This window comes from Lepidochelys olivacea (genome assembly GCF_965140295.1).
Source record: "Lepidochelys olivacea isolate rLepOli2 genome assembly, chromosome: 1".
Classification (NCBI taxonomy): Eukaryota; Metazoa; Chordata; order Testudines; family Cheloniidae; genus Lepidochelys; species Lepidochelys olivacea.
The window spans coordinates 257,639,033-257,660,385 of record NC_140411.1 but is presented as its reverse complement, the minus strand read 5'-3'; the positions used below and the strand labels follow the sequence as shown (position 1 = coordinate 257,660,385).

Here is a 21,353-nt window from a genome sequence, read left to right as displayed (position 1 = left end):
CTAAGCCAGTTGCCTCTGTACCTGAGCTAATCCTCCCAGCACAGCTACATACATTTAGACACTGAAAGAAGGGCTTAACAAGCCACCTCTTGTATGAAGCAACAGATTTCCTTCTTTGCTGTTGGGAAATGGGAGAAACAACAGGATCCGGTGGTTAGTCAGTTACTGATGGGCTGCCAGCATGTCTCGACCCAACATTGCAGGCTGCATAACGTGCCTCTGCACTAATGAGATTTATGTTTCATGGGAAAGATCAACTCTCTTGGAAAGCCACTCCTTGCAGTTACATTTGTGTGTGTGACCTCAATCAACAGGGCTGAAGGCCCATTTTGAGGGAGGAAACGTGTCCAATGGCTCAGCTACCAGGGAATGCAAATGGAAGTCCCAGCATAGCCATGAGCAAGCAGAACAGATCACAAGGCAATGGAGAATCCCACATAGTCACGAAACTCGTCCCTCCGCTCTCTTCAAAGCGCCACAAGAGCCATTGGTACCAACGTTATCTTTTATTTGAAGTTTTATTGCAACTAAAAGCTTTGTAATGTTTTATTAAAATGTCATCATGATGTTCCCCAGAGCAGCTGCGATACAAGACAAGCAGCCTTTCCTGCCATCAATCTGGTTAAAACCGGAGGTGCCCTCCCATTTAGGTGCCTAGCTGGAGGCTTCTTCCATGCACAGGAGAGGCCAGCACTACAGGGCCTTCTTCATTAAGATCTTGCTGGAACTCAGGAGCATCCTCATCCGCAGCAGCTGGCCCTGGTTTCCCCGGGATGGTTTTGGCCACCGGCAAGAGGGTGAGGAAGCGAGATTACTTGATGCGGTAGAGGACTTTGCGCTGCATGCGGTGTTGGATCTCACCACGCCGCATCATGAGCTGCAGCACCTTGTAGATGGCGTGCTCGGGGTATTTCTGGAAGAAAGCGGTGCAGGAGAATGACAATCCCATATGAGCCTTTCACAGTACAGCCATGAGCTGTGGGTGCTGCAGCCCACCCAGGAAAGTTCACCGTAGCCCAGTGAGAAACAAACACTGAAGTCATTCCAGACTGACAGACGTTTACATAGAGAAGGGGCTTGTAATACAGGATGAACTCTTCTCTGAGTCATCGATTGGCATTCTGACTGTTCCAATATCAGTGGAAACAGTGGAAGGAGCTGGAACGGCAGTTGGGCTGCACAGGATGGAGAACCCCTACAGCATTCCCTAGGCCAGGGGTCGGCAGCCTTTCAGAAGCGGGGTGCCGAGTCTTCATTTATTCACTTTAATTTAAGGTTTCCCGTGCCAATAATACATTTTAACGTTTTTAGAAGCTCTCTCTCTCTAAGTCTAGTTATAGAATATATAAACTATTGTCGTATGTAAAGTAAACAGGGTTTTCAAAAAGTTTAAGAAGCTTCATTTAAAATTAAATTAAAATGCTGATCTTACACCGCCGGCCCTCTCAGCCAGTTGCCGGCCTGGGGTTCCGTTCACCTAGGCCAGCAGCAGGCTGAGCCAGGCCTGTGGCCAGGACCCCGGCTGGCAAGGGGCCAGCAGTCAGAACCCCAGACCGGCAGCGGGCTGAGCGGGGCCGGTGGCCGGGACTCCAGACCAGCAGCAGGCTGAGTGGCTCATCCCGCTGCCATTCAGCCCACTGCCGGGCTGGGGTTCCGTCTGTCAGCTCCTGCCAGCCAGGGTCCCAGCTGCCGGCCCCGCTCAGCCTGCTGCCGGTCTAGGATCCCGGCCCTGCCCATATAAAGTGGGTACCTACCTTCTCCCTGGTTCTAGCCCATTCTCTTCCTCTCTCTCTGCACTGAGCTGAGGGTGGGAGTGCACTGAGCTCAGGGCTGGGGGTGAAGGAGCAGGCTGGGGGTTGGGGTGCAGAGTCTGGCCAGGAGCTAGAATGAGGGAGGGGGCTCAGGGTTGGGGCAGGAGGTTTGGGTGTGGAGCGCTTACCTGGGGAGCTCCCATTTGGTGCGAGGGTGCAGGTAGAGAGGTAGAGGTAGAGTGTGTGTGTGTGCGCGCGCGCGCAGGAGCTCCCGTTTGGTGCTCAGGGTGGGGGTGGAAATATGGGGGGTGCAGGAGTCAGGGCAGAGGGCTGGGGGGGTGCTCCCAGCTCCCTGCCCAGAGCGGCTCACGGCAGGGGGCTTGAGGGGATATGCCCTGATCCCACCCCCCCGTCCCCACGGCCCCGTCCCCACCTCTTCTCCACCTCCTCCCCGGAGTGACAAGCGCGCTGCGGCTCTGCTTCTCCCCCTCCCTTGCAAGGGCCATCCGACTCAGTGGCAGGGAGGGAGCAGAGGAGGGGCAGGAACCCAGCACGCTGGGGGAAGAGGCAGGAGAGGGGGGAGCTTGCCTGCCCTGCAGCAGCAGCCAGCAGGACCAAGTTTCTTTACCCTGCCCCCATGGGGGACGGGGGGAAAAGAGCAGGCTGGGGCGGGCAGGATTTTTAATGGCACACTGCTGCCGGCTGGGGTCCCGGCCTGGGTTCGACAGCGGGCCGAGCAGGACCGGCGGTTGGGACCCAGCAGGCAGCAGCGTACCATTAAAAATCTGCTCACGTGCCGTCTTTGGCACGCGTGCCATAGGTTGCCGACCCCTGCCGTAGACAGTCACCCACCTCCCTGGTTTCACACCACTCCCTGGTTTCACACCACTCCCTGGTTTCACACCACTCCCTGGCACCCAGCTGACTGGGAAGGTACACAAGCAGCAGCAGGAGCCTGGCCACATTTCAGGAAAGAGTCCTCATGGCCATAGCTGTCTTGTAGGGTCTTGGTATCACAGCCCTTCAGACTGTCCCCACCAGGGACGGGCTACACCCATTAGGCTCACCTGTTTGGTGAAGTCCTGGACGATGCTGTGCTCTGACACTTGGGAGCCAATGGCAAAGCGGCGCTTCAGCTGTTTTTCAATGCGGGACAGCATCTCCTGGTCCTCCTGCGTCGTGAAGCCCTCCACTCCTAGGGAGGAGACGACGCTGGATTAGAGACCCCTGCTCCTCCGAAGGCCTCGCTCATGCCGCACGAGCTGCCCCCTCCCCACAAAAGCAAGAGAGACTGGACAACCCTTGGCAAGCCAAAAAGGTGACCGAATAGCAAAACATCCAGACTGAATCCTTCTCATCTCAACTTCTGACAACCACACCACGCTGCAAATCCCCTGGGTAAGCCTCTGTCTCCGAAAGGAACAGTATGGTCGAAGGGCTACTTCCCATCGCTCCCCATGGAAATATGGGGGAGCTGGGCATCCAGCCCTCACACCCCCATAGCTCCTGGGCTTGCTGGTCTGAACCAGGAAACACCCAGACTCAGCACCTCCTCTGGGGTTTGGGAGAGTTCATGCTCCCCCCCGCCCCCCTTTAGATGGGAGCATTAGGCACTACACTAACCCTCTGCCTGGACTACAGTGACAGGACGACACCTGCCACAGAATGAATGAGGGGCACCTGCAGCCCTGTGCATTGGCCTGCCCAGGGGAGTCACCACCACAGCCACCCAGAAGCACCAGGTTAGGTTGCCTTGTGGTGCGCCCCCGCCCTCCCCCCAAGAGAGGTGGGGTTTATTCTCCACCCACTGATCAGAAGGGAGTGGGCTCAAAAAAGATGATTTACACTGCAAGAGGTTTCCGGGGGGGGAAGAGGGGAAACACAGATCGCTCAGGGCCTCACCTGACAAGCTGCCCGACATGGCTGCATCAAGAGTGGACACCTGGAAAAGCCGCAAGGCCTCTTCAACGTCTCCCTCGGTGGCAAAAGGCTGAAGCTTCATCTTGCAGAGGGACTCTGCAATCCGCACAATGGCCTCCAGCTGCCTGGGAACCACAGGGAAGCCCTTTCTAACAAAGTCACCATGGGCCTCCACTCCCCCAGAACCCTTTCCCGCCTCGGTTAGGAAATTCCTCCGTTCCACACACCGCCTGCTGCATACATCCCAAAGCACTGAGTAAAACAGTCGTTTAGCAGCTGGGGAAGGGTCAACACATCCCAGACACCCCCACCTGTGCAAAGCAGAACACTCCCATCCTATCTAACGGGAGTGGGGCGCTTGGACACAGACTGGAATTAAGGTGTAAATTTTTAAGTGAGAGCAATTTGCCCATGGGACGATTTACCAAGCGCTGTGGTGGATTCTCCATACTGGCAATTTTTAAATCAAGACTGGCTGTTTGTCTAGAAGATCTGCTCTAGGAATTATTTTGGGGGAAGTTCTCTGGCCTGCATTATACAGGAGGGCAGACTAGAGCAACACAATGGTCCCTTCTAGCCTCGGGATCTAGGAATCCCACGTCTTGCCCCAATGACTCCCACTCCCACCCAAGGGAAACACCCAACCCAAGGCAGGGCTCTCCCCATCCACTAGATAGTGGTGCACAGTTCCCACTAAGCAGACACTCTGCTAGCTCAGGCCACCGTTCTCCATTAAAAATGGGGGAGAAGGGAAATGGGTGGGAAGGGGAAATTCTGGCCAGAAGGAGCAGTCTTCTCCTTTTCCACTCCCACCACAAGTGAGACCCAGGTGCAGCCTGGAGACGCTCTGGTATCTGTAGGTCATTACTCCACCCTAGCCACCTTCCCTTAAGTGGTGCTGCCTCCAGTGAAGCTCTCAACAATGGAAGTCGCAGGTCTGTGCGATGCTACCCCACGTGAGTGAGAGCCTGCACCGGAGCCTCGTGGTCCCCACGCCAGCAGAAGGCAGCGACGGTAAGGACAGTTGGGGGGGCAGAGGGAGAGATGGAGAAGAGGGGAGCAGCCATCTTTAGGAGTGAAGCACTTACAGAAGAGCCTTAGAGCATGTACTTCGCTCTGGTGGCTTTAACAGGGTCCAGCTCAGTGCAGGCCTGGGCTCACCCGGAGCCTATTCCATTCTCAGGGGGCTTGTGCAGCGTTGGCCATATTCCCTTTGTAGGATTACTCCAAGCATCTAGGGTTCCCACCCCCTTTGTGTCCCTCCCTGCACCCGGCCAGGCGCGTGCTCTCACCGGACGGTGATGGGGATACTGGACCGGCGGTCACTCTCCCGCTCATGCTGGCGGGCCCCGCTGCGCATCAGGACATAGCGGTTCTTCAGCTTCTCTGCAGCCTCTGCCGAAAGGCGTGGGCCGCACTTCCTGTGAGAAGGGAACGGGAAGCGCCATGAACCAGACGGTACTTGGGAAAAGACATAGTGGCACCCCCCTACCTATGCAGTGCAGTGGTGGAGCCTCTTCCCCTGCCACTGCAATCCAGGCCAGATTTTGTGAAAATCCAGGCCCTGGTGAGAATTTACCCAGCTGGCATCTCAAACAGAACCTCAGAGGTGACCATGCCCCTCCTTAGAGCCAGGGGTGGAAATAACCCAAGATGCTGGGGGCTGACTGTAGAGAAGGAGTGCTGATGGCCCCCACTAAGGAATTAAAGGTCTGACACTGGGCCCATCTAAGTGAAGCCACTTCAAAGAGGCGACCGGCCCAGCAGCAGGTCCAGAATTGCTGAGCGTAACTATAAGTCCCAGCAGGAGTTTGAGAGTGGCAGAGAACACATCAGCATGGCACCAAGCAGGACGTGCCCAGCAAGCTTTGCAGCCTGCCCATGGTTCTGCTGCCCAGCCCAGTCGTCATGTCACCCGAGAGTCGCTGCAGACTTACGTTCGACAGTAGGAGATCAGCTTCTTCAGCTTGTTCAGCTCAATCTCACCCTCCACTGCCTGGGTCTGCGTCAGGGCACTCACATGTAACGACATCACGTGTTTGGCCAGAGTCTGGAAACAGTGCAGAGAAGAGGTGGATAGCAGAATTCCTTCCGCCCTTCAAATGCTACAGACAGAAATTCTGCCCATTGCTGGTACCAGGGCAAAAGAGAACAAGCCAACTCCACGCTTCTAATCTGGGGCAAGTCAGGAGAACAGATGGGCCTTGCGCTTTGTTCTAAAGTTCTGACCCAACAGTGCTTAAGTGCACAGAGTTTGGGACCACAGGAGACAACTTTAATTCTGTCTTCCAGTCCCTGCCAAATTTACTTTCCTTTCCCTAGGCCCAAAGTGGTTGAGCTGTACTCAGACCTGCTAAAGAAGGGCAACAGGTAGCAGGTCCATTGCAAGGTACTTCAAATCAAATAACCCACTTGGCACCGGACACACTTGGGAGGTGAGCTGGGCAGACACTTTCCTCCACTGTCCCCTTCCACAAATCCTCTGCCCCAACATTGCTCCCAGCTAATCCTCCTGCATGTGTCTTATCCACCCCAGGCAAGTCGCAACACCAAGCCCACCGCCTGCCCTCACCACGTCTCGCTCCTCATTGTGCTCATCTTTAACTATGAAGATCATGTCAAATCGGGACAGGATTGTCGGCATGAAGTCTATGTTCTCCTCGCCTTTGGTTTCATCCCAGCGCCCGAAGACAGAGTTGGCAGCAGCCAGGACTGAGCAGCGGGAGTTCAGAGTGGTTGTGATACCAGCCTGCATGAGAAATAGAAGGGGGAGTGGAGGTCAAGCCCCACATCAACACAATAACCATGTTGTTGGCTCCTAATGCAATGTACATTGTCAGGATCACACGGACGCATCCCGGGATGGCAGGGGGTGGGGAAAGCTATTTAACCATTTCTTCTCTCTCTGGTTCTCAGAGCACTGAGGAAACCTCACACATACCAGCATTTAAATAAGGGCCCATAAGCGGCATCCAGTTGGCCAAGGAAGGGTCCCTGCTGGGGGAGGTGGAGGCTGGCAGGATAACCATAGGGATTTGGACAGCACAGCCACATGAGCCTCACTTGAGGAAGACCTCCCTAAAAGTCCCCCATCGGTGGAAGCCACATGTAATACATAACGCCAACAGCATGAGAGGTGCTGTATAGACAGGCGAAGAGGCCACGGGGCACACCCCGGATGTGCTCGAGAGAGTTGTCCCATCACAAGTTTAATGATGGCAATGGAGAGGAACAGGTGCCTCGTGGAGATGTAGTGCGGGGAAGTAGTTTGATCTGGTGATAGGAGAAGTCACAAGTTTAGAGCAGCAGGAGAAAGAGGGAGGAGTCAGGAGTTACACCGAGGCATGAGTCTGAGTGGCAAGGGGCATGGCAGAGTTGCCAGCAGAAAGGGTGGCTGGGAGGGAAGACAGGGAGTTTGGTTCCACTCATGCTGAACCGGAGAATGATTTCCTTTAGGCTCTCTCGGACAGGGACATTGCCCCAGAGCAGAGCCTGCTGCTCCCAGACCAGAGCAGTCGGTAGCTCCAAACCCCATACAATCTGTCAAACCAGTGATTCGCAGGGAACCCAGGGCAACCCTTGAGGCTCAGCCACCTTCTGGCAAAGGCCCCTGGGTCCATGAGAGCTGGTTACTCTGCTCCGCAAGAAGCCCTGAGCTGGATTCAGGGGCCTATCCCTACAGCCACCCCTCCTCTTCTCTCCCCACATTCCCCCAGTCTCAGCAGCAGCTCTGCAGTTTCACAGAGGGCTAGATACAGGCTGAGGCCAGTGCCGTTTGCTGGCACCTCACCTTGGCAATGGAGATGGTCTGCTGTTCCATAGCCTCGTGGATGGCCACTCGGTCGTCCTCCCGCATCTTGTTAATGGGTGGAGAGAGAAAAATAAAATTTATACCTGAATATCCCTTTCTGAGGCCTGGGCTCGCAGGACAGCCTCATGTAGCCAGCACGGTTTCCTCCTCCAGCACACTCACGTTTCACGTATTTTTAATGCACACAAACTGAGATTTCTCTTGCAATTGCCTCCTGATGCCAGCTCCTTTTCCTGCCCTCCCACATAAGGCACAGGTCTCCATCCACCGCAAACAACCCCTGCCCTTCCACACTGCAGCACAAAACATCACCCTCCAGGGGAACTCCCTGCCCTTCCTGTAGCAGCACATACATTTCCCTGCAGGCGAGGGAAGGCGGCAGTTCCCCCCCCATGGCTCCTCCCTTCCCACCACCCTTAGAGAACATTGCACGGCCTGTCCCTCTGCGTGCTATGTTTGTACCTTGTCAAATTCATCAATGCAGACCACTCCCCCATCCGCAAGGACCATGGCTCCTCCCTCCATGAAGAAGCTCCGTGTAGAGGGGTCTCGGATCACAGAGGCTGTCAAGCCGGCTGCACTACTGCCTTTCCCCGAGGTGTACACCTGAGGGAAGGACAGGAAGAGGACAACAGGTCAGGCACCAGGAGAACCCCGAGTCTGCCTCACTCGGCCCCGGAATGAAATAAACCCAGCGCAGGGCTGTGACCTCAGCCACAGAATAGCTACAGGCCAGCCCAGCAGCTGCGAGATGAGATTGAGCCCTGGAAAGTACCTCCTCAGCATGCACACACTAAGATCCAGCCTTGACAGCCTTCAAGGTACAGAGTAAGGGGACTTTATTTAGCCAGGGTTTGGGCTAAGTAGTTACAAAGCATTAGAGGGCTCCTAGACAGATGATGCAGCTATTAGATACAGAGAGTAACTTATTTGATCACTTCAGTGGGCTGCAGAGTTATGTTTGTTTCACTCGAGAGGAAGAAGGGTGCCTGGATGCAAGTGTCGATGAAGACAGCAGAAAAACGTGGATGGAAATAAAATTCCACACTCAGTCTCAGTTTGGACCTCTGTGTCTGACAGGTGCAGTCAATCAGAATTATTTCACTTTATCTTCCAACTTCCCCATTAGTTCAGTTTGTTATATGCAGCTCAGCCAGCTTGGACAGGCTGGGGAAAATATGCTCAGTTAAATATTCCAATAAATCATGGCTAGGTTGAGAAAGTGACCCTGTGAGAAGTGCTCTCTGGTTCCGACCCATTATTTGCCCACTCCTTATGCCTACTTTTCTGCTGTTGACTGTGATCAACAGGCCCACGAGCTCATCAGCCCTGCAGAGCACACTCTGGCTTCTGTTCTGCCCCATGAACCATCAATGGAATCATCTACTGGCTCCAATTCTCAAGGATACAAGAAGCAAAAAGAAACTGACTCGCCCTGATACAAAGTCTCTGCCTGATGGTAAAGTAGTAACCCAGGTTACGTAGGACACTTACCCCAATGGGTGAACACTTCTCTACAAATTTCAGGAGCTGGGACTTGGCTGTGCCAGGGTCTCCCAGCATCAGCAGGTTAATGTCCCCTCTGCGGGTTAACCCATCCGGAAGCCTGCAGAGAAAGGCAGGAGGGGGGAGGTGAGGGCTGTTCTGGTTAGACAATGCACAAGCAAAAACATCACCGACATGCAACTTTCTGCTTCTAGGAAACAGAAAAAGGATCCCAGAAGGATTGATCCCAGAAGACGACGACTTGTGTTGCATCTCTGACCCTGCTCCCTTCCCACTGTGCCCAGTTGGATTCATTTCCCTGACCTCTTGCGGGAGCCTCCGAACAGCAGGCAGGAGATGGCTTTCTTGATGTCAGTGCTGCCATAGATAGAGGGCGCAATGCTCTTGGCGATAGTCTCATAGACATTGGGCATGGAAGTGAGATGGCGAAATTCCTCCTCTTCCTGTGGAGTCACAGAGCTAGCAAAACTGCGGCCTAGAAAGGGTGGAGGGAAGTAAACTGTGAATGAATCTGTCAGCAGAGATGAACCTAGATCAAGCCTGGCTGGCCACCAGAGTTTTCTCCAGAATCCACCTGCAGGTCTGGGAATTACTTTAGTAACACTGTTACGAGTTCACACGGAAAGGAGAGCGGAGTTAACCATACACAGCAGGGACTGGAGTTTGCTACTGAAACCTGAGAGTGCAGCCCTGAGTAGAAGCATTTGTTTTGTTCCGCAATAAAGAAGTAACACTTAAAGTTGGTTCAGCTGATGTCAACCAAGCAACAGTCAAAGAGGAGAGTGACGTGGATCACTGCTGGATGTGGGGAGAAGGATCAAGAGGCCTGACTTATGCTAGGGGGAGGAAAATGAGGATCTGGAGGAGGAAGCTATGCCTGATGCTTTGGGGGTGGGTGGAGAATCAGGAGCAGAACAAAAACTGAGCGTGCTTTTGAAACATGAGCTGGATTTTTAAAGCCGATGAGGTTTCCTGTTTAATTTTACCGAGCACAAGCAGTGCAGAGCTGTGTAAGAAAGCAGTAGTGCATATACACAGGGAACCTGGGACTAATGCTATATCCCCTCTGGACCGGTCTGAGACCGTTGCTACGTGAGTGGTATTGATGGACGTGTGCTGCTACAGAAAGGCAGTTCTCACCCATGGCATCACTAGCTGGAGGTCACGGGTAACAGCTGTTCAGAATGGAGGATTTTCTAACTCCATGTTATAACCTGAGCCAGAGAGGAAACCAAAGTAAGGTCTTACCTGAGCCATCGGTGTCCACCTGGATCCCCACCACACGGATATAAGAGCTTCGGATCCCCACTCCCACATTGTCCCGGCCTTTGCTCTTGGTCTGGCCAGATTTCTTGATGGAATAGATGCCCATGATGGTAACTCTGTTTCCAGGGACGACTTTGTCACACAGATACCTGAGAGGAGGAAGGGGAGAGGAGTGTTAGTTCTGTATAAGAAAGGGATGGGATGGAAGGCTACTGAAGATGGGAAAACCCCCTTCATCTCTTCCTCTCCTTCCCATCCAAACTTAGACAAGAGGTTTAGATTCCTGGCACTGGAGAACCAGGGAAGCTGCTGCTCAAGATAAAGGAACCACACACCAAAAGTCACCATCTTCACCTCAAGCCCAACAAAAAAAAGAAAAACCTCTTCTGCTCCAGTTTACCTCTTCTTTCATGATGGTACCTGAGCAACTTTGCACACAGGATCCAAGGATCTCAAAGCACTTTGCAAACTATTAAGCCTCATGGAATTGTTGCGAGTTAGTTGATCCATATTTACATACCTAAGATTCCAAAACCCTGTTTATATCCATTCACAACCAATCCTTCCCCCCAGCAAAAAGCTGGGGAGAAGACAGCACCCCCCACATACATCCAAACCCAGATAAACACCTCATCCAGCAAATGGCTGGATCTACCACTGACTCTCCTTGAAACAACCCTCAGGACAGGCAGCAAGGGAAACTGGTATTACCTGTCGCAGTATAGCTGCATGTGCCGGGGCATTTCCCCGTGTGGTACAGCATCTGGAGACTCCTGGAGCTTCAGGGTCTGGAAGTCCACACACTTGCACTTGTCCGGCATGATGAAGTATGGATCCAGGGGGCACTTTGGGCGGCCAGCCTGTTCCCTAAGCAAAGGGGGAACGTTAAAGAAACGGATCATTAGAAAGCTAGTTAGTGGCATTAGGAGTCAGGAGAGATCATCAGGAAGCTCTATTTGCATCCAGTGATGCCATGGAGAATAGTGCCCTGTAAACACACAGGCTGAGTTTTGCCTTTATTTAGCATTGCCTAGTGACACACAAGCTTCCCCCCAGAAAAGTCTCCCCAGAGAAGCTCCCAAAGTGGGCAGATTTGGTAAGTGAAAAGCTACCTCATCTTAGACTGTGATGCTGAATTCTGACAAGACCATGACAAACTGGTGGAGGCTATTTGTACAAGAATAATGCTAGAGGCACCAACTGAGATCAGGGCTTCATTGGACTGGGTGCTGTTCAGACAGACAGCAAGAGCCAGTCCCTGCCCCCACAGAGCTAGACAGACAAAGGGAGGTAAAATGGAAAGCTCAGAAAAAAGAAAATAGATTAAGGGAAAAATGATGGATTGAAGTGGAAAGATTTGAGAGGTTTAAATATGCTTAGCTTGGTAAGTAACAACTAAGTGCGGACAAAAGCCTACGAGTTTATAACACAAAGGAAGAGAAGAGCCATTTACAGTTGTCTAAGGAGGTTTAGTTAAGGTTAGTGGGATAAACTATAAAAGGAAAACTGTAGGCTAAATAGCAGGGAAACATCCTGACACTGAGATTTGTTAGCATGGTCTATGGTCCCCCACGGGACATGGAAGTCATTTTCAACCAAAGCTGAGATTTCCAAAGGTACCTAGAGACATAGTTGCCAACTTTCATACGGTAAATAAGCACCCCGATTTTCACAATAATCCAAAAATCAAGTTAATCCCATTTCAAAACAAGGCCAAACCAAGCCTATCCCTAAGAACCCGAACACTATGTGACTAGATCCCCCTGGCCTGCAGTCTGGGACTGTGGTGGACTGGCTGTGCGCCCCTAACTCTATCCCTCTCTTGCCCCTGCTTGCCAGGAGCCAATCAAAAAAAGAAGCAACAAGCAACTCACAGGCCAATTAAGCCAAAAACAAGCCCAATTTCGGCATTTTTTTCGTGGGTTTGACATCTGCCTAGAGATTGGCACACATGGCTCCTGTTCATTTATAATGGAAATTGGGCATCCAAATCCCTTGGAACAGTGGCTTTGGGAATCCCATCCTAAGTGCATAGCGCCATTTCATGATCTGCTTATTCATGCTGAATGCTACGTTACACCAAAATAGCCCTACTGAAGTCAACGGGGATACTGTGGAGTAAGGTATTACTCAAGGCATGTCTACACGTACAGCGCGGCAGCGCATCTGGTAAAGGCGCTCTATGCTAACAGGAGAGAGTTCTCCCGTCGGCATAATAAAACCACCTCCGTGAGCGGCAGAAGTTACGTCAGTGGGAGAAGCTCTCCTGCCAATATAGCGCTGTCTACACCAGAGCTTATGTCAGTGTAACTTACGTTGCCCAGGGGGCGATTTATTCATATCCCTGAGCAACATAAGTTCTGCCGACAAACTGTAGTGTAGTCATAGCCTCAGTGTGAGAAAGTGTATCACAATCTGACTTACTGTAAGGAACAATGCACTCACTGGGGACAGGGGAGGGTAATTAATTAATTACATGGATCAGATGACCTAGCAGGGCATTTCATTTATCTTTACACACAAACACACACACGAATGGTATGTGTTGTCTGGTGACTGAGCAATTAGAAGTATCAGTAAAAAGCCAGTCTTTTTCGACTGGAAGCTCTTGGAGACAAGGACCATCTATTTTTAAAGCTCAGGCCAGGTGAGCAGCCCATTGGTATTCAGGAGGTACTTAAGGACTTTTGTGATTCTGCGAAGGCAGTGAGAGGACTTTTGGGGAAGGCGAGTTGCTGAGGGAGGGAAGCGTATGTGTGACTGCTCCCTTTAATTTAAGCTCGGGGGTGGGCAGAGACCGCACTTCAGTATGGTTGTGCTACTTTGGTAGCTAACATTTGGCCTTAACCACCCTAACCCCCAACACATGCAGACCTGGCAAAGCCTTCAACTCACAGCTCAACTGACTTAGTCACCACCGACTTAGGGATGACCATCCCAGAGATCCCAGCACAGAGCACTAGGTGAGACCTACTCATGCAGCATCCACAGCCAGGGGGACTCCCAGGAAGACAGAGTAGGAATTTGGTCTCCCCCACGCTACCCAGGATTCCTGAAAGGACTCCCATTGCTTACGTATTACACTTCCTGGGCAGGGCGTAACCCTCCAGGCCGGGGCGCACGGTAATGTTGCTGATGGTGTTACGGCAGGTGCGGCACTGGATGGCGATCTTGGTGGCTTTAGCTCTCACAGCAGTTGCAGCAATTATGATCCCGGGGATCTTCACCAGATGGGACATCTGGTCAGACTGAGGAAGGAGAGGTTGGGGGTGGTAAGAAAACATCTCACACAGGAAGAAGGGAAACCCCAACATGGTAGAGAGGGCAGGTGGAAGAGAAGGGAGGGGAGAAATGCAGCAGCCTTCAAGCACAAAGCAGCCAGGATCATGGGTATGATGCTTCGTGGGAAACATGGGGAAAGCTGCCCATATAGGCAATCGAGGAGGAGTGTATGGAATGACCATGACCATCCTCACAACACACACCTCCCCCACAGAATATTTTAGGTCAGTAGTTTGGATCCATACAATAGCCTACCAGGTCGGTTATTCTCCTTGGTTCCATTTGCAAATGAAATAGTGGATTTTAGTATGTGCTATGAGTGTCATCTTAACAGTGCTCTGCTGAACCCCTCCTCGCTCTCCCTCCCCACAAGGGCCTGCGCCCTTTCCAAGCCCTTCTCCTGTAATGCATTAGGGCTCAAAGCTGCGGTGTGCATCTCAGGGAAGCAGCCATTCCCCACATGCAGACAAAGCAGATTGCACTGCACAGCCACAGACCACAGGGAAGGGGCTGTGTTGTTTTTAACAAGAAACTTCATTATTCGATAGCTATGTCTCTTCCTGCAGCATTTTGCATTGTATTGATCAGAGAGAAGTTTGTGGTGAAGAAAGCAGTGTTCCCCAGAAAGACCCTCAGAGATGCAGAAATAATTCTCACCACCTAATGAACAGACAGATCAGAATACCCATCCACTGACACTTTGCCACCAAAACAGTAACCAGAGCTATAAAGACCTGGTATACACACATTTGGTATCAATTTAAGTACTTCAACTCGGGGGAAGGGGATATTTTACTGAAGTAGTTACGTTGGTACACCTCTAGCATGGACATGGATATACCTGCATAAAGGTGCCTTGTACCAGTATAGCTTATTCTCCTAAATTTATGGGATTAGCTATAGCAATATAAGCACCTTTATACCGGCATTAATGTAGCCACACTAAGGGGATGCACTGCTTTAACTATACCGGCTCAAATCAATGTTCAAGTGTTACAACAATTGTGTGTAAAGCAGCCCTAAGACTAACGAGTCCCATCAAGCACAGTAAGTCAAATACGCGTTGTCTCGTACAGTGTCATCCTGATAAACAGATCAGAGATGGGTCAAAACCCAAACCATTTATCCAACCCAGTCCCCCCAACTAAGCCTTGAGCAAGTCATCTGGTTCTAGCAGCTCTCGCCACAGTCAAATCCACCAGTGGACAATTCCTGTCCCCACTGCTCCATACTTATGAGTGGATTCAGCTCACCTTCAGACTACGGATATTGGCTGCATTGGCATCTGACCTCAGCATGACCTGGATGTCTTGAAGTGTCTCCTCCCCTGCTGGGCGAGGACGGGTGACCTCATCTGCTACTTCCTTTGCTGCTTCCTCCAGCTGGGGAGGCAACAACACAGCTCAAGTTGCCATTCACACCAAGAAGAATCCTTGGGGCTATTGTGGTTACCTGACTGCCCATGATTAGCTGGCAGTATGCCAGTTCTAAGACTACTCTTACAGTAGTCCTCCATGTCCTCCTTTCCATGGTATCCCCCATACTTACCAGTTGCAGGTGCTCTGCAGGCTGCTTGTACAGGTAGTCTGCCAGGTCCTCATCAAAGCTGGCCAGGTCCTCCATCTCCACCTCGATCCAGTACTGGCCCAGGTTATAATGCCGTTTGAGCTCATCCCTGCAAGAGAACAAGAGTAAGACTTGAAGAGCAGAAAACATCATGCAAATCTTAGCAAATGCATGTAGTCAGCAAGCCTAGGGGCAAGGAACAACCACAGAAGGGACCCAGTGACCACCCTATACATTGTTCAGAATGACCTGGCTAAGTTGGAAGCAGAATGGACAGGTTTTGTAGGTTCTTTGGAAAGGAACGTGATCCGGGAAAGTGACAAGAGCTCCATAAGGGATACAGTGGAAATGGAGACTGCTGGGCAGATTTTTCCCAGGGCATTCAAATCCACTTTCTAAAACTGTGTTCAAATGGAACCAGACCTGGCCCAGTTCTGGCCCCAATGGTACACATAATGTTTAATGCCAATGTGCTATCGGAGTTACATAGGCTGTTCACATGCTTCAAGTGCCAATGATAAGGTCCATCACACCCAAATTATGTCATAACAGTTGTTGATGTTCACCTTAAAAATCAGGATGAAGGGAAATAAAAGATGGATAGTTGGTTATTTCTCAGTCTCTTGGGTGATCTGTGCCCATTGTTTATTTCCCTGCATCCTGCAGATAATTCAGCACCTGTTCTTTACACAAAGGAATCACAGACCTTGCAGTTTAAAAATACATGAAGCTCATGCTCAAATAAATTGGTTAGTCTCTAAGGTGCCACAAGTACTCCTTTTCTTTTTGCGAATACAGACTAACACGGCTGTTACTCTGAAACCTGACATGAAGTAGAAATACATTTAATTCACAGAGGGATCCTCACAGACCTCAAAACACATAGGATAAAAACCCATTACTGATTTACAATCAAGAGAAACCCCAAACTAAACCCCAGATTTAAACACCCTGAAACATGAAACTGGGAACTTGAAATTCAGATCTAGAGCCAAACTTTGCAGCGCAGCCCATGGAGGGCAGCATAATCCAGGGAATGGGGCACTGGATAGGGAGTGTAGAGAACCAGGTTTCATTCCCTGCTCTGTCACTGGCCTGCTGTGTGATCCCAGGAAAATCACTACACATCTTGGTTCCTGAGTTGTCCCACCTGCACAAACAGCCATGATGACACTGACCATCCAGCAAAAAGCTGTTTGGGAGCTACAGGTGAAAGCAGTATGTAAACGCTAACGATTATTTAGATTGGACACACACTAGAAGGAAAAAGAACAGGAGGACTTGTGGCACCTTAGAGACTAACCAATTTATTTGAGCATAAACTTTCGTGAGCTACAGCTCACTTCACCGAAGGCACGTAGTGAGCTGTAGCTCACGAAAGCTTGTGCTCAAATAAATTGGTTAGTCTCTAAGCTGCCACAAGTCCTCCTGTTCTTTTTGCAAATACAGACTAACCCGGCTGCTACTCTGAAACTAGAAGGAAAGTGACCAGCTGTCCCTCCAAAGGGAGGAGAGAAGGTGGACAGCTAAAGGCAGAGCTGGCTGGAGGGATTCCCTCTCTGCCTCAGCAGCAGCACCTGTATTTGAAGGTGAAGCCAGACCGGTCCGTGCCCACCCGGTACTGCCTCAGGAACTCCTTGAACCGCCTCTGCAGCTGGGATTTCCGGACCTGGCCCTCATCTGCCACCGGGTCGCCCCCAAAGCTGTCGCTGTAGTAAATGCCGGGATCATCAAAACCGGACATGGCGAAGACTGCGCCGCCGCCCTGAGCAAGCCGCGGAGAAGGGGATAAATTAGCCCAGCTCCCTCCCCAGAGAGCGCTCCGGTCTGACACCCCCCCGCAATAACCCCCATCTACCCCCCACTCCCCATCCGACTGCCGGGCGGGCGGGGGGAATCCCGCATCCGACCCCCCCACGGCCTAGCCCGCGGGGGCCTCCCCCATCCGACCCTCACCGCCCCCCACGATCTCCTGATTCGCCCCCCCAGTCTCCCGCCAGGGCCGCCGCGCCGCGCCGCTCCCCCGCATCGGCCCCCAGCCCGGCTCAGTCACCTCGTATCGCCCCAGCAGCGGACACGCGCCGACCAGCCGGTTTTCGCGGCAAAACTAGGGGGCGGAGGGGAGCGGGATGAAGACACGTTCTACCCGGGTAGGAGACGCGCGCCCCTATTGGCCAGTCTGGAGCTTGACGCCGGTGATTGGCCCGGCGCCGTTCCGCCTCGTCCAGCCCGAACCGGAAGCGAGTGGGGAGTCGCCATGGAGACGGAAGAGGATTGGAGGAGGCGCTGAAGCCCCGCCCCCTTCCCGCCCTCCCGTGTGATCAGGCGCCGTTTGGCGCGAAAACCCGACTGGAGGGAAGTGGGAAGTGGAGGGGAGGGGGTAAGATGGCGGCCGGGCAGAGCGGCTCTGGGCCGGGCGCGGGGCAGCGAGGTGGGTGCTCATACCCCTGCACGTGGCTCTGTCTTTGCGACCCGACCCGTGGTGGGTGGGCGGAGCTATCAGCCCTCTCGGGTCGGGGCCGCTGGGCAGCCGCCCATCGCTCCAGGGGGGCCTGGGCCTGAGGGAATCAAAGGGCAGCCACAGGGCGCAGCCAGCGCAGATCAGGCCTGTAAACAGCTGCAGTGACCGGGGCCCAGTCCCCTGGTCCCTACTGTGCCGGTATGGCGCGTCCTGCTGGGCCCCAGGGCCTTAGTAACACAGAGTTGCCCCTCGGTAAATTGCCTCTGGTCCATACTACACCAATACAGCCCATCCTGCTGGGATCCAGTGCCACAGTAATACAATCTGGCCCCTAGATAACTATCCCCTAGTCTACACTGCTCCAATATGGGTCATTCTGCTGGGCCCCAGTGCTGCAATAATGTAAACTGGCCGCTCAATAACTGTTCCCTGGTCTATAGTGCACTGATATGGCCTGTTGTGCTGGGCCCCAGTGCCATAGTCACACAAGCTGGCCCCTCAATAAGTATCCCCTGGTCCATACCACACCGATACTGCCAAATGCTGTAGTAACACTAAGTGGCCTCTCAGTCCCTATTTTCTGGTTCATACTGCTCTGATGTGGCCTGTCCGCTCCTGCCAGCTGCCAGAAGTATAGTGATCCAGCCTAGCAGTGGTGCTGGAACTAGAGGTGCTGCTGCAACCCCTGGCTTGAAGTAGTAATACCATACACCAAATACTTGGTTCCATCATCAGCACCCCCACTATAAAAATTGTTCCAGCACCCCAGCAGGCTGGCTCCTTGATAACCATCCCCTGGTCTATACTGCACCAAGAGAAACCATCCTGCCCGGCACCAGTGCTACTGTAACATAGCGCTAGCTTTTAAAGTAATTTTTCTTTTTTTGCATTCAGTTTAAAAAATAAAAGTGTGTTCTGGCCCCAGAGCAGTGTCGCCTTTTTCTGCTGAGCTCTGCTAAGACCCCTGGCAGCAGATCACCTTAAGGGTCTCCAGGGAGCAGAAGATACTTCCAAGAAGGCTGCTGTTGAAAAGCATCTGGTTATATTACAAATTTACAAGCTCTCATGCAGAGAGCAGTACTAGGGTTGCCAGCCCTCAGGATTGTTCTGAAGTCTCCAGGAATTAAAGATTAATCTTTAATTAAAGAACATATCATGTGATGAAACCTCCCAGAATATGCCCAACCAAAATTAGCAACCCTAAATAGTACATTGTGCATGAGTTCTTGTACCATGAATAATATATGGATGGGAGATGACCCTCTACAGTAAGTTTTCCTGTGTTTTCTTATTTTCATACACATGCACCCTATTTGCTTGGTTGTTAGGCTCTTGCTGTACTTCTTAGTCTGTGTCTGTATTGACTGTTCTAGTACTCCTTCCAGATCAGCTGGCTTTGTTGTGACTCTATGATAAATGTAGGTCTGGTGTCTGTGCTGTAATCTCTTCTGTCAATTTACAGTCATCTCTAAGGCCATTGGTCTGGGGCCTTTCACCAGAATTTAATTCACTTTTAAAAAGTTAGAAAAGAAAGTAGAACTCTAATAATATCCTCCAACACATACACTCTGCATAAGTAATTAATTAATAGGTATTTCTATGGAACTCTTCCCCATAATATTTCAGCACCTATGTATTTCAAATTAGAATATATTTTAAAAGTGCCTATCCAGAGCTCTAGCTCTTTGCCAAAAATTAGAATACAGTCATATAAAACAGACCACCTCCACATCTTACTGCCAAGACAAAAAAAATTCCAGCTGCAATAAATCAAATCCAACCAATAGCCTCTTCTCCCCAAACATCAGTCCTCATTATTGTGACTCTCTCCCCCCAGAACTTTGGCTATATAGATCGACCTCATAGTGTGCCCTACAGGTCAACACCCAAGTTATACTCATAGTTTATTTTCTCTAATATCTCTCACGACTTTCGCCAACTTGATTATATTAGACAAGTTAAGAGTTGCATAAAGTAGCATGGTCTAATGCAGTGGTCTCCAAAGTGGGCTGCGCAAGACCATCCCTGGGGGTGTGCGGCAGGAGGAGCGCCGCCGGCACGCCACCGGCAGCTCTTCTACTTTTGGTTCTGCGGCGGCAGGAGGCGAGTGCCTGCGGCAGCTCTTCTACATAGCAGCTCCTCCCTTCTTTTTTCTTCGGCGGCACGCCTGCGTCAATTTTTTTTTTCCTGGGGGTACGCGATCAAAAAAGTTTGGAGACCACTGGTCTAATGGATTAAATATTAGACTGGAAACCAGGAACTCCTGACTTCAAAGTGGCTAGGGCTGCCAGATGTTCATTTTTTTATCGGAATACCCAGTGGAAAAGGGACCCTGGCGCTCTGGTCAGCACTGCTGACAGGGCAGGTAAAAGTCTGGTTGGCGTGAGGCTGAAGGTTCCCTACCCAGCTCCATGCAGGTCCTGGGAAGTGGCTGGCATGTCCCTTCGGCTCCTAGGCCTAGTGGCGGCACTCCACACACTGCCCCTGCCCCGAGCACAAGCTCCACAGCTCCCATTGGCTGGGAACCACAGCCAATGGGAGCTGTGGGAGCAGCGCCTGTGGGCAGGGGCAGTGCTCAGAGCTGCCTGGCCATGCCTCTGCCTAGGAGCTGGAGAGACATGCCAGCCGCTTCCCAGGAGCCACCTGAGGTAAGTGCTGCCTGGAGCCCCCCACTGCGAACCCTCTCCTGCACTCCAAACTCCTTTGTCCCAGCCCCAAGCCCCCTCCTGGACCCCAAATGCCTCATCTCTGGCACCATCCCAGAGCATGCACCTCCAGCCAGAGCCCTCACCCTCTCCCTCGCCCCTGCCCCAGCGGAAAGCCCCCTCCCACACCCTGAACCCCTCATTTTGGCTCCACCCTGGAGCCCGCACCCCCCGCTGGAGCCCATACTCCAACCTCCTGCTCCAGCCCAGTGAAAATGAACAACTGAGGATGGGGCAGAGTGAGCAACGGAGGGAGGAGGAATGGAGTGAGCAGGGGCAGGGCAGGGCAAGGGTGTTTGGTTTTGTGTGATTAGAAAGTTAGCAACCCTAAAAGTGGCTCTGATATTGACTCATTATGGAACCTTAATCAAGTCACGTATCCCCACTATGGACCTAATCCAAACCCCATTAAATCAGTGGCAATCTTTCCATTTACTTCACTGGATTTTGGATCAGGCCTTATTAGGGTTGCCAGTTTTTGTTGGACATATTCCTGGAGGTTTCATCACATGACATAATCTTTAATTAAAGATTATTCTTTAATGCCTGGAGACTCCAGGGCAACCCTGGAGGGTTGGCAACCTTGCCGCCTTAGGTCTATAAAAGGGGTAATACAGACCTACTTAGCAAGGTTATTGTGAGGATTAATTAGTCACAGTTTGTATAGCACTTATTCAATGTAAGGTGTTAAGTTACATAATTAAAACTATTTGATTCAGCTCTGGCTTAGGACAACAATCTTTTAAAAGTCTTTTATCCCATCACTTGTGTAAGTGACAATGAGTCATGTACACAACTAAATTATGATTGACATCGAGATAGACATTTTTCGTTAAAAATTCACTGCAAAATGGTTTCCAAATGAATTTGCCCATCACTGAAGTGAAGACATTGCTTGGGTGGAAGGAGGCAATTTTTTAATAGCACAGGACTGAATGTGTGGAGTAAATGGAATTGCAGAGGGATTTTAGAGGGGCAGAATGTAAATTGCTCATCTGATCTTCATGGATAAAGTTTAGGCCTTTAAAAGGTCAAAATCAACACCTTAAATGATTTGGGTTCAAGCTTACCGGAAGGATTACCTC

The 21,353-nt window shown here is 51.5% G+C and overlaps 1 protein-coding gene across 1 annotated transcript; it reads right to left on the bottom strand.

The window, feature by feature from the left end:
- Positions 1–491: 491 nt before the first annotated feature.
- MCM5 (minichromosome maintenance complex component 5) lies at positions 492–17,276 on the bottom strand. Its single transcript, XM_084616772.1, has 17 exons — positions 17,156–17,276; positions 16,680–16,867; positions 15,085–15,211; positions 14,790–14,918; positions 13,330–13,502; positions 10,966–11,121; positions 10,237–10,403; positions 9,292–9,463; positions 8,977–9,088; positions 7,945–8,088; positions 7,462–7,527; positions 6,244–6,420; positions 5,609–5,721; positions 4,964–5,092; positions 3,654–3,796; positions 2,819–2,946; positions 492–913 (listed from the first exon to the last, which is right to left on the bottom strand). The coding sequence occupies exons 2-17, from the start codon at positions 16,844–16,846 to the stop codon at positions 812–814; spliced, it is 2,205 nt and encodes a 734-aa protein (XP_084472898.1). The 5' UTR covers positions 16,847–16,867; positions 17,156–17,276; the 3' UTR covers positions 492–811.
- Between the last annotated feature and the right edge of the window lie 4,077 nt (positions 17,277–21,353).

Excerpts from the sequence above, each read along its gene's own strand:
- MCM5 (XM_084616772.1), bottom strand. The coding sequence starts at position 16,846 with ATGTCCGGTTTTGATGATCCCGGCATTTACTACAGCGACAGCTTTGGG. Across the intron at positions 6,421-7,461 it reads AGACCATCTCCATTGCCAAG|GCTGGTATCACAACCACTCT; the intron begins GTGAGGTGCCAG and ends TTTCTCATGCAG. Across the intron at positions 914-2,818 it reads TCCAGGACTTCACCAAACAG|AAATACCCCGAGCACGCCAT; the intron begins GTGAGCCTAATG and ends GCTTTCTTCCAG.